The following is a 13,126-nucleotide window of genomic DNA, read 5'->3' as shown; positions in this document are numbered from 1 at the left end:
AGTAGCTGGGACTACAGACATGCACCACCATGCCTGACTATTATTTTCCATATATTTTTAGCTGTCCAGATAATTTCTATTTTTTTTTTTTTTTTAGTAGAGACAGGGTCTCGCTTTTGCTCAGGCTGGTCTCGAACTCCTGAGCTCAAACGATCCACCTGCCTCGGGCTCCCAGATTACAGGATTACAGGCATGAGCCACCTCACCTGGCCCCAAATTCCTTTTTGAAAGCATTTGTGGCAGGGGATGAGAGGACTTGAAGACAGTGATTAGAAAAAATACACGTCTAATTTATTGACCAGAAAACCAAGAAAACACAGGGCCTATCCTGGAGCCTTTGTTTTTAAATCTATTGTGTCTCAAAGAAACTTAAAGGTCTTTAAAATTAAAGTATTAAAGCAATGAACATCTGAAATGAACTAGCACATGAGTAGTAAACTACTTACGCGATTTTTTCTTCTTCAATGCGGTTGATCTTCCCTCCAACATAGATTCTCAATTTACAGTCTTTCCATTTTTTTCTGAGAGTCAAGATATAGGGGATAAGAAGTGTTAACCCTGGAATAAAGAATAAATTATGACAGAAAGGATGAGTATGTCTAACTGAAAGGAAATGAATAGCTTTATATCTTTACTCATTCCCACATTCATAGCTCTTCAATAATTCACAATCTTTGGAGAACACAGAAATGTTATTCTTTAATCAGTCTTGTTTTCATCTACCTTCCCATGCAGTTTGTTAAATTTATCAAAGTAGAAATTCTGCTCCCTGGTATATGCTCTAGAAGATTTTACCTCCATCATCAAATAACCACCAAACATCAATTGTGCCTTTCCCTTGTTTCTTTTTAAATTGAGTGCTGGCTTCCACCAGTTTCTGGTTGAACTCTCCCACATGCATCGACTGGATTGTGTTAATGCTGCCTTCTGAAATGAAAGAGAGAGTGATGCATCTTTTTTTTTTTTTTTTGAAAACAGAAACAAAACAACTTTCCAATAAATCTGGTGAAAATAGAGAGAAAGTCATAAATTCATGTTTATTATACCTACTGATAAATAGTGAGCTCTAGTTTCCAAAAAGGAGAGATAAAGGTCGAGTCCCACAATAATAATTAGATCACTTTCAATAGTTAAGCAAAAATTTGACATTGGTTTTATGAATATAGTATTTATTGTAAAGTAGTGGATTATTTTCTGATCCTGTATGAGCGTGGAATTATTGTTTAGGCATGTAACAATGCTAAATTATCTGATATGACAGCCAAAATATCCCAATTTTCCCTAATCTCAGATACAAATCCACTTAGTATTTTCAAATTTACTTAGAAGTAGAACATTTTGTGATTGGTTTTCTAGAAATAAGCAATAGAATCGGGGGAATTCTTCTGTTCGGGAATTCATTCATGAAGCACAATTAAGGTCTGGATTATAACGTTTGCCAGAAACCATGTGCATCTGGAATTCTCTATGGCTGTTTGGTCCCACGGTTGGTCTGGCTTCTCTGTTTTCTTTTAGAGGAATCTTGGGAAGCTAAGGTAAAGCCACTTGAGCTATTTGAATCTTTGTGAATGAGATGAAAGAAAAAAAGCCAGCATATACAGAAAGACAAAATACCTTTACTTCGGTTATAATTAAGGGTGCACATAAAATACTTAAAAACAATTTTTTAAAATGCAATTTCCGCCCTGGCACGGATGCAGTGAAAATGTACCAGGAAAGTAGGCCAGTGTTTGAGCAGGACCCTTGTTCCTGTTTGCCAGTAGGGGTTTCACTGCCACACTGTGTGTATTATTTCTCATTTCCGAGCCTTTGAAAGCTGTGACTCCGTTGCTCTGTCTCAAAGAGGTGGTATCAGTGTAGCGCTCAGAGTAGAGCTGACAGTCTCTTCAGAGCTGCCTCTCTGATCTAAGAGCTCCTGAAGCTTCTTTGTTCTGTCTTTCGCTGTTGCCGTGTCTGGGGTCTGTCAGTTCTGAAGCAGTTATCTTATATTGTTTCTCTATCCCTATGACCACTGAGGGAGGAAAATTTATTTACAAATTACAGACTAAACTCTGCTCGTACTTACATGCAAATCAAAGCATCCAGAGGACTTTCATATGAGGGAGGCAGGGTTGGTCCTGGTCTAGAACTCAAAAGAGCTGTCAACCAACTAAAGCCCAAAGCAGTGAATGCGCCCACTTTGGAGCTGTGTTTAAGCCTCTAGGTCTTGAAAATAGCGCATAACACTACCTATTTTGCTTTTCTGAACAATGAGGCATGTTGACTTTCAGAAGAGTACATTTTTGTCCAAATGAGTATTGTGATGCAGGAACAGGCTTCAGAATAAATAGTAATAACAAGTCTTGTTTTCATTAATAAGGACATTAATGCTTCCCCCTCCCCATCAGCTAGAGGACAGTATTGGACTGTGACTTTTGAATGTCACATTGCTTTTCCAGACTGTACCACTTAATAGAGCAGATTTAATAAACCAGATAGTTGGAAAGGAAAGAAGATAGGAGTTAGCATCCAGAACAATTTTACTTTAATTTCTATACCCTGAAAGTCCTGACGTAGCACCAACTTAGATTGAAACACATCATTTATGTCATTTTGAGGTGGGCAGTAAGTAGTAGGCTCTTCCATGGCCCATGGGACATCCCTGGAACCCAGATGTACCTCTAGTATTTAAAGTGGGGCAATATTTGAATTTCTTATCATTCTCTGTAAATATATAAAAATATTATACTATAGGTGAAATTTCATCCTTGGGCTATAGTAGAACAAGCTAACAGAGCCAAACCATTTGCAGGGTAGAAGATGACCTCTTTGAAGGGTTGGCTCTGGTCAACCTAGACCAGAGACCTGCTAAGTCCCAACTTGGATCTCATCCTTGACTTGGAGATCCTTCCAGAGAAATGATCTTTTCCTGGCCTCACCCTAGCGTTTGCCTTCAGTAACTATGGGACATTTGTGCAGGAAGAAATGCACGTTAGCATTCTAATTTTCTACCAGCAGAGGTCACTGCGGACCTCATTAAACTCAAACCTGTGGTGCTTTGGAAAGAAAGCAAATTTTCAAAAAAATCAGATGTTTGAATCACTTGTTTATAAAACTTATAACAAGCTCTCTCATCCTCTAGTCTTCTGTCCTGGAATGTACACCAGACGATCAGAGATGAGTGGACCCATTAGCTGAAATCTACAAGTAATTAGTATCCCTGAAGTTCCAAGTCCTGCATTCTGGTTTGTGATAAGGATGCTTTTTTTCGAAATTAGAGTTCTAGCTGTATCCCCAATTTACCTGTACTAGTCAACTTTCAGTCCCCTGAAAGGTCGGCAAGGTAAGTAGGGTGCAGATTAGTTTGGCTCTTAAATTTCTATCCCCTTTCCATCTTAACTGAGAAATTTCTATTTTATGGCACTCAATCTGCTTAAGCACTATATGACTCCCAAACCAAATATTACTCTTCTAAAATAAAGTTTTTTACAACAGATAGTACAAAGTACTTACTGATGTTGATAAATGACAATAGCTTCTACCTTTGAGCTGTACTACCTTTTCAAGGGAAATCTGTCCGTCCCTACCTACACTCAGTGCCCCCGACATCTCAGATGCCTGCCGACTTCTGACTCTTTATGGATACTCAAACAGTGACTCATCTTGTACTTCCTTGTACATTTTCAAAAGCGCTTACCTTTTTTAGGCGTTGGCTTAGTAATGTTCAGCTTGCGAGCTTTTTTAAACAAGCCTCGGATGCCTCCACTTCCTTCTTCGCACTCATTATCTTTGATGGTGGCTTCCAAAGCCAGTCTCTCCTGTTCCAATTTCTCTAATTCATCTGATAAAAGAAGACAAAATCTTCTACTTAACTCAGAGCCACAGAGTTTCCAGAAACAATCTTATAAACTATTTTAATATTTAAAATATTGTATATGCTATAAAATGATTATTTATACATAATACGATGTTTTTCTAAATGCTTATTAAAAAGTAACATATTTCAGTAAATTCTATTCAGAAAATAGTAACGATTAGCTCAGAAAAATAGCACAATGTGTTGAGTTACAATACACGAAGCAACTGGAGTTTTATATGTGAGGACAAGAGAGGCTATTTAATGCCATCCTTATTCTCTACCATCCCAAAACCGGAAAACCTGATCCACTGTGTATAAAATCTTGTACACCATGAGCCACTGATTTACTGACCTAAGCTACTGGGTCAGATGTTTTACAACCAGAAGTGACAAAATTACAGAAGTACATGGGGTATATGTCAGGCACACAACGATGGCTCTGGAGTTGAAACCTAAAACTACAGAGCTAGCATTAAAGAAAGATAACCAAATCTTAAAATTAAGTCAATGGGCTCCGAATACAAATCACAGTAAAAAATACCCACCACGAATTCCTTCTAATAAGTGAAATACTTCGTGGAGTGGGTGACCAAAGTCAAAGGAATAAAAGCTGAGGTTTCTGTGTGTCTGTCAGAGTTCAAATCGCTCAAAAGGGTCTCCTGACACTGGAGTCTGGAACGAGAGTCAAGCTGTGTAAAATTTCCTGACCAAGGTTTAGACTCACTGTCCAAGCTTTGATGCTGTGCGTGGCTGCCTTTTATTTTTTTTGGATTCTGATGGTGAAGAAAATTTTCTAGCTGCTACGAAATGCGCTGGATCCCTCTTTGACCTCAGCCTGCGATGGATCAGGGTAAATAAGACTTTCAAAGCAGTCATGTGACAGTGCCAACCTGATGAGGCTTCTCGCTTACACTGGGCAAGGTGGCACTCTTGTCAGATGCCCTCCTCTTCCTGGCTGCTGCAACAGAGCCTTGGAGAATGAGCAGTGCTCCGAGGAACAAGGTGGAAAACCTGGATTCAGGGTTATAAAACACGGGTAGAGCTTGTGGAAGCATCGACCCTCAGAGCCTGTTGCCTTATCTATCTGCAAAAAGTGAAGATATACAAACTCTAGATTTATCAATTAAGTACTAACTAAATCTGTCAGGACTGGCACATCCCTAGACGATGCTGTTATTCAGCTACACAGAAGTATCTGGCCCCTTTCCAGGTCTTAGCAATTAATCTTTTGCCAGTGGCATGAGATTTAAGGTCAAATCACCCATGTGATTTCCCCAAAGCTTCAAAGGTTCTAAAGATCAGCAGCTAGAGAAAATCCGAGAAATTAGACTGATGGTATTAGAGCTCAGACAGGAGTTGCTTACCCCTGACTTTTGAAAGGTGAAGACAAGCTGCATTGCACTGGGGGTCATGACCGATTATAGCTCTGCTGCTCGCTTTATGTGACATTAGGCAAGTAATTTATTTTTTTTATGCCTCAGATTTCCTGTCTGTGAAATGGAAAATTGTAACCCTTCACTTTCCCACCCTCCTAGCTTTGCAAAAAAGAAGAAACAACAATAGTGCTTTGGAGCTCCTTAAAGAACAGAGCAATGACTGCATTCTGTAGACAGCGTATTTATGCGCCTTTTGGAAATGGACTTAGTCATGCTAAGCAAACTGAGCATTTTGAGAAGCTTAGGAGTTATTGTAGCAGTTACTATTTATTGCACCCTCTTTCAGTGCCAGGGACTGTGCTGAATTTTATTTGTTCCCAAACATCTCTGTGATAATTACTGTTATTACCCTCATTTTGTAGATGAAGAAACTGAAGCTCAGAGAGGTTAAGTAGTTTGTCTGATCTCACCCAGCAAGTTACAGGATTTGAATGTGAAGAGGTCTGCTTGACTTCAAATCCTGTATGCTTCCCACCGTGAAGACTTTCTTTTTGTGGCTTATTACTATTATTAATATTTCTGAGTTGTTTTATTATTTATTTTATTTTTTCTTTCTTTCTTTTCTTTTTTTTGAGACAGAGTCTCACTCTGTTGCCATGAGTAGAGTGCCGTCACGTCAGCCTAGCTCACAGCAACCTCAGAATCCTGGGCCCAAGTGATCCTCCTGCCTCAGCCTCCTGAGTAGCTGGGACTACGGGTGCACGCCACGATGCCTGGCTAATTTTTCTATTTTTAGTAGAGACAGGGTCTTGCTCTTGCTCAGGGTGGTCTCGAACTCCTGAGCTCAAACGATCCGCCTGCCTCGGCCTCCCAGTGTGCTAGGATTACAGGCGTGAGCCACCGCGCCCGGCCCTGAGTTGTTTTATTAACCTTCAATTCTTCATCGTCATATGAACCTATATATTCTCAGGCACATGATGTAATGCCAAGTTAATCCCCCAAAATCATGGCCCCTGCAACATGTCATTTTAAAGGGAGGACCCTAAAGATCGGGTCTACATGGCAGGATGCCCCAGAGCAGCAGCATCGGCAGCCAGACTTTGTTATCACTGCCCTGGTGACAGCACCCTTACTATTATTTAGCTTTCTGGGGTGTTGCCCCCCCCAGCTGTGGGGTAGCCCGCTCTTTGCAGTCCTCTGGAGGGTGCATACTTGTGAGCTTCTTTGTGGGGCAAGTGTAAAGACTGCCCTGGGTGGGGGAGTTCTTCTTTTTTCTTTTATGGGCAGGCTCCAGCGGTCCCTGTGATCAGCCACTAGTTGCCATGCTCTTTGTCCTCTAGTTTGGACAAAGGAGGTAAACAGATAAATCCTCCTTTGTAACAAAGTAAGCTGGCTGAGCGAACCGGGAGCTACGCCAACAATTTGCTTCAAGGTATGCACACAGCCCATCCAGGACAGAGCAAACTGCAAAATCCCAGGCCTGAGAGACAAAACCAAATTTTGCTAGCATGTTCAGTTCAGCAGTTCCCTCAGAGATGACGGAGACAGAGGGTGGTGGAGAGAGTGAATTCTAAAGGCTAAAACCTGCCTGCTTTGCCATCTTGGATTTTCAGATCCACACCGTGGTGTGATCCCCACTTGCACGGAGATTTTGCGAGTTCTTATTAGAGTGAATTCTTAATTATTCACTTCGTAGGTGATCTAAGGCCTCCTTCTGTGCACTCCCTCCTTTTCATGTTCCAGTGCTAAGTAGAAGTGATGTTTTGATTATCTGTTCTTCTGAATTATCTATCTGGTGTGCATGAGAAATTAAGAGTAGTCTTTGTCAAAACATTTCTTTTGACAAGAACACTGGCCAGCGGACTTGCAAAAGGGTACCGTGAGCCACAGGGGGAACAAGCCAAGGCAGTATAAACGGATAGATATAAATTGATTTCCACCAGGCTGACAATAAAAATCATTCATTGCATCTCCACCACCTCCACCACCATCACTACTACATTTTTAATGTTCAGAAATTGCAAAGCTCTTCCCATATAGTATCTCACCTGACACCAATATTGGGATGCAGGCAGAATTGGTATTATTCACTCTGTTTTATTGAAAAGGAAACTCGGGCTCAGGAAGTTCAAGTGATTTGTCCAAGGTCATGCAGCTAGTGACCCGAGTCTTCTGGGTCCAATCCTAGTGTTTATCTCTCTTCACCCTTTTTCCTAAGTAATATGCCTCATAGCTGCCAGTCTGCATGTTTTCAAGAACCATTCCCAAATTTCTCGATTAGAATCCATCTCCTCTATGTTTCCATGACACCCTGCTTAAACCTTCATCTGGTCAGTGTAACCGTGTGACGCAGATGCCTGTTTTATCTCTGGTAGACTGCAGGCTCCTGGTGGGCAGAGCTTAAATCACATTTCATTTCCAGCGCTCGTTGAGAATTGACTATGTGCCGAGCACAATGCCAAACACGTTGCCGCCATCGTATCCTTTAATTCAAAACAGCGCATCTGGGAGGTAGATATTATAATAATTCCCATTTGAAAATGTGAAAAGTGAAACACGGAGAGGATGAATAGTTTGACCAAGGCCACACAGTCAAAAAGTGTCAAAGCTGGGATTTAAACTCAGGTGTGGCTATCCCAAAGCCTCAGCTGGGACTTCACATCTGTCTCCCGCATTCTTAGTTGTGCCTACCCCTCCCTGCTGGCGCCTGGCGCCACCTCTGAGCATAGTAGGCACTCAAGGATCATGTGTTGAAACAAAGAACAGAACAGGTCAATACAATACTTTTGAAAGTATTATCTTTATCAAAGAAGGAAAACAAGTGAAGAATGTCAGGGTTGGAGGTGTGAAAAGCGTGTGCATTGGGGGGGTAGGTACAAAAGACAAGGTGTGAAAGAAGTGAAGTTAATACTGTATACAGAGTTATCAACAGAGTGGCTGCTGGGGTTGCTGGACCAGCCAGGCTGCAGTGGACAGAAGGCAGGACGGGGGGCACATCAGAAGAGTGTGAGGCAAGTAGGGAAGGAGAACCCGGTCGTGCCACCTACGGAGATTTGACTCTTCTATACTGGATAATTCCACAGTGTAGCATGATGTATAAAGCCAGAGACAGAGAGATAGAGAGAGAGAGCGATGAGCAAGAACCTGCATTTCTCTCTTTTTAAGATTTTAAGAGAATCCCTGAGGTAATAATGGTAGAAGAAAAAGCTTAGGCCTCCAGGTTCTCTGGTTGAGGGTCAGTTTCTAACCAATTTCTGCCATACGCATCCCCAACGGTGCTCATAGTGAGAACAGAGACTGACTCCAGGGTTCCATCTTCATGCAAATGCCAAAATCTCTTTGAACAGTAGTTGCTATATTTTCAAATGCTCTGCAAATTGATTGTGTGGTCACCAACTGCAGTGGCTATATTTGAAAATTCAACTTAGTTGTTGAGATGGCTTAAAATGTTCTACCCTCAGTCTTTTTTAAAAAACAAAACTGTCTTTCCAAAATAGGCAGGGGTCTACAAATCACAATCTGCTTTGAATCGTAGAGAGTAGTCAATTATCCGACAGCAGAAGGGAGAGAAGGGAAATCCACTGGGGAATCGCATCCCCTCCCATTTTGCAGCATCCTTTTTCTTTATTAATTATTCAATCGTGATTCTTTCCTTGGTCAATCAACTCAAAGCTGTAAATGCTCATGCGAATCAATGTGCCATACCCCAGGTGAAGTCTAGTTGCATTGAAGGCAGGAAGCAATCCTGCAGCGGTTGCCTTCCAATCAAGTAATTATTTACTACACTGCCATCTGTCTTTATTTCGCTAAGCCACCCGATCAGACACAGCAGTATCCCCGTGCTCTGAGATGGTCATAAATTGTGCTGTACTTACACAGACTACTTGACCACAATCTATTGCAAATCACGTTTCATCACTTTATTTCCTACCAGTACAATTTGGATTCTTTGTTGTAGTTGGCAAACTTGCTAAATACCCCTGGGAAGTGAGCAATATAAAATACCGTGGTTTGTTTGTTTTTTTTTTTTTTTGGTGTTGTCAGGCAATAAATTAATTTATTAAGAGACACTATCAGTCATCAGTATTGGATGAGTTGTTGCAGTGCACAAATTAGAATGTTATGAGCATCGATCTTATTTATACAAAAACTTATTCTCCTCACATAAGCCTGTGATACAATATAGAAATAATTGTCATTAGTGGGTAAATTACCTATAAAGCTGATTTCTATTCACTGCTTTATTAACTATAGTATATGGGCATTCTGAATTGCTAATATTTCCTTTAAATTATAATCTGTGATGACACTGTGGTGCCTGTGCTGGAAAAGCCATGATGATAATCATTAACATAGTATAATGCAATACTTAAGATTTATCAGGCTCTTATTAAGCCCTGAATTACAGCCTAATATAATGAAATGCAAGCTTATTTCTTCCAATTCAAAATCTAATATGAGGTTTGTGTCATAAATTACATAAACTTCAAAACAATGCACGGAAATGTGGCGTAAAGTTAATTTCTGTCATTAAGCTGTTGTTTTTCTGCATGTTCTTCATGTATGTGTGTAACATTGCTTTTTTTCTTTACCCTAGATAGTTGGTACTTATAATTATTTTATTAGCATCCAACTGTATTTTCCCTTTCTTGACTAAGATGCAGAAATATTTCAAACATCAAAGTTGATTTAAATAGGATACATCCCTTGGGAAATTAAAAGGGGATGTAGTTCACTGCTAGGATTCTTTGACAAATACTACAAAATTTGTTTGCTGTATTGCTTTATAGAAATAAATTGATGGTGTATTTTGGCAGATGGAACACTGAGGGGTGGGAGTGATATTTTTCAGCTATATCACATCTTTCGTCTTGAAGAGATCAACATAATATACCAGGCAAATGTATAATCTAAACAAAAATTGTACTTTGCATTCTGATTTTTTAGATGGGAAAACATTACGGCACTAAGGCCAGAAAAAAAAATTAAAGTGAAACCTAGGAAGTTAACAACAGAAAAGGACTCCTAATATTAGGCTCTTGTAATTGCCCTCAAAGTCAGGTTTATCTTATCATAGACAGGTAGCCCCTATGTTGGGTGTCTTAGGAATACATGGCAACAGCTTTGCCCATCCCCATCTCTCAGATTTTATGACTGCCTCTCATTAGGTTAGCAGTTGTTCTCTCTAGCTCTATATTTTAAAAGGCAGAATAGTGGCTTCAAACAGACAGAGGTTTGCATTGCAGCTCTGCCAATTACTAGCCTTGCAAATCTTGGGTAAGCTTCAATTTTATCAGCTATAAAGTGGGGATAATTTCTTCATAGGGTAGTTGGGATGATAAATGTTATATGTGAACATGAAGCACAAACATAATAGATGTCACCTAAGTGCTCAAAAATGTTAACTATTTTTGCTACTAATGTATTTAGTTCTACTAGGAAGAAATATAAATTAATGATGAACACCAAGTGGGAGTTAGTATGTCTGATCTGGAGATGTAAAAGGTCCATAAAAGAAAAAGAGGCATAAAAAGGGAGGCTAAAGGTACCAAAAGATAGCCTTGATGCTACAATTTTGCACAGGATGGAATCTTCCCTCAGTTTTATTTTTTAAAGCTCTTCGTAATCATAGAGTGTACGTAATCAGATAGTGGCTCTCTATCTTATACAGACACTTCACCTCTAGTTTTGCCTTCTTCCTCTTCCTCCCCAAAAACATACCAGAACGGCTGCATCACAAAATTCACCTAATCCGTGCCTGTTCCCTTGCTATGATGGAGACAACCATGAAACAACAAATGGAATCTGGATCCATCAGGCAACGTCCCTCAAAAATCCCTTTTTCTTCGTGCTGAACCTACCCAGCAACACCCTGATGCTCCTGTACCTTGGAGACCAAATGCTGCCCGAGAAAACCAGACAACCACAACCGGGTTTTCACCGTTGTAAGCTGATCACTTGCTGGACTCTTCTGCTCTCTTTCATTCCCCATCATGACTTTTCAAATCTCTTACTAGTATCTTCTCATCCTCAGTTAGACCATGTCTCTTTTGTCTTTAGAAGAAAACCATTGCTTCAGCTTCAAAGAAAGAATCGAGACCCTTGTGCATGATCCCCTTGGATTTACCACTCTACTCTCACAACCCACGTAGCTCATCATCAGTCCTCATTTCCTTTGCACGAATGTTAGAAGATGAAGGATTTTTCTTCTGTTTCAGGCCAACTCTTCCATCCATGCCTTTCCCTTGATGCCCTGTCCTTCCTGAGTCTTACTCTATGGGCCATCCCTTCCTTTGCCTACAACCCTGCCATTCTCTTGTGCCCTTTTCCTCAGTCTGGAAACATGACTGAGTCTCACATTCTAAGATCTGTAGGTCCCCACAGTAAATCTCCTCAATCTCCGTCCTCTCCTTACCATCCAAACTTCTCAAAATAGTTGGCTACATCCATACTCTCTGCTTGTTCATCTCACATTCCCTCTTCAACCAACCGCAGTCTGGATTCTGACCACACTGCTCTGCAGCAATTACTCTCACTAAGAGTATCTGTGTCATGTCAATTACATTTTATTCATCCTACTTTGCTTTTGTGCTGGATTTAACAATGTTGATTATTCTCCCCATTTTGAGCACTCTACTCCCATGACGCCAGACTCCTGATTACTTTTCTGACCTCTCCTTCCCTTCCTTGGGGCCTTTTTCCTGTGCCTTGGAGCGATCAGCTATACACACTCTTTGAGTTATATTTTCCAGGGTCATGGTTTCAATTTTCACCTTAACTATGATGTGTTCTCTGTTAATTAGCTCAGGCTGCCATAACAAATACCACAGACTGGGTGGCTTAAACAACAGAAATTTATTTTCTCACAGTTCTGGAGGCTGGAAATCCAAGATCAAGGCATCAGCAGGATTGATATCGTTCTGAGGCCTCTCTCCTTGGCCTGAAAGTGGCCGCCTTCTTGCCATGTCCTCACATGATCACCTCTTGGTCTGTGTCCTAATCACCTCTTTTTATAAGGACACCAGTAATATTGGATTAGGGCTCACCCATGTGACCTCATTTTACCTTAATTACCTCTTTAACACATTGACTGCCATACTAGAAAAAAAATGTTTTTCCCTCAGGCCATGGTGTTTTATTAAAGCAAAATGATCCTTTCTAATTTGTTATTTTTTATTGTTTTCTGTGTGTGAGTTACATGCAATGCAATCCACGTTTTTAGAATTAAATTGTCAATATTAAGTGTAACAATAAGAACATCAACAAGTAAGATTTTCACGAACCAACTGCAGGGTCTTGCTTCACGAGGTTCTGGGTTCAAAATTAGCCTGAGTTACACACAATTCACATGGCAGTCAGTGTGCTGAAGACCCTGTCTCCAAATACAGTGACATTCTGAGGTATGGGGGTTAGAACTTCAACCTATGAGTTTGGTGGGGGAGGACATATTTCAGCCTACGATATCTCCTAAATCTCTGTCTCCAGCTCAGATTTCTCCTTTAAGACTAGGACTATCTAATTGCCTATTGGACATTTCCAGTAGGATTTCCCACAGGAGACTGTTTAAAATTGAGCGAGGCATCTCTTCAATAAACACACACTTCCTACTGCGTTTCCCATTTCCACTGGTATTCACCCAGTCGGCCAAGGAGTTTTTCTTCGTTCCTCCTTTTCCCATCCATCTCCCACATATCCAATCAATTCCCAAATGCTACTCTTTGAACCTCTGAAGTACCTCTCAATTCTGTCCTTTTCCCTCCATCCCTACTGAGGCTGCCCTACTTCAAGCTGTCACCTTCTCTTGCTTTGATGATCACAACTCTTCTTGGTTTGTCTCTGTTTCCATTCTAGTCCCGAGTCCATGCCCCGTATAACTGACAGAGTATGAGATCTAAAACCCAAGCTTGCCCAT

At 40.6% G+C, this 13,126-nt stretch overlaps 1 protein-coding gene across 2 annotated transcripts in view; it reads right to left on the bottom strand.

Annotated features, from left to right (window-relative positions):
• The window catches only part of SLC12A1 (solute carrier family 12 (sodium/potassium/chloride transporter), member 1), a 90,472-nt gene that overhangs the window by 14,141 nt on the left and 63,205 nt on the right, over positions 1–13,126 (bottom strand). For both annotated transcript variants that reach the window (XM_012649158.1, XM_012649159.1), the window contains exons 21-23: positions 3,677–3,820; positions 796–927; positions 447–558 (exon numbers count right to left, since the gene is read on the bottom strand). In XM_012649158.1, coding sequence (XP_012504612.1) covers positions 447–558; positions 796–927; positions 3,677–3,820 — 388 coding nt within the window. The remainder of the gene's footprint in view (positions 1–446; positions 559–795; positions 928–3,676; positions 3,821–13,126) is intronic.

The sequence above is a fragment of the Propithecus coquereli genome, unplaced genomic scaffold (genome assembly GCF_000956105.1).
Source record: "Propithecus coquereli isolate 6110/MARCELLA unplaced genomic scaffold, Pcoq_1.0 Scaffold3, whole genome shotgun sequence".
NCBI lineage: Eukaryota > Metazoa > Chordata > Mammalia > Primates > Indriidae > Propithecus > Propithecus coquereli.
This window is presented reverse-complemented; position numbering and strand designations above follow the sequence as displayed.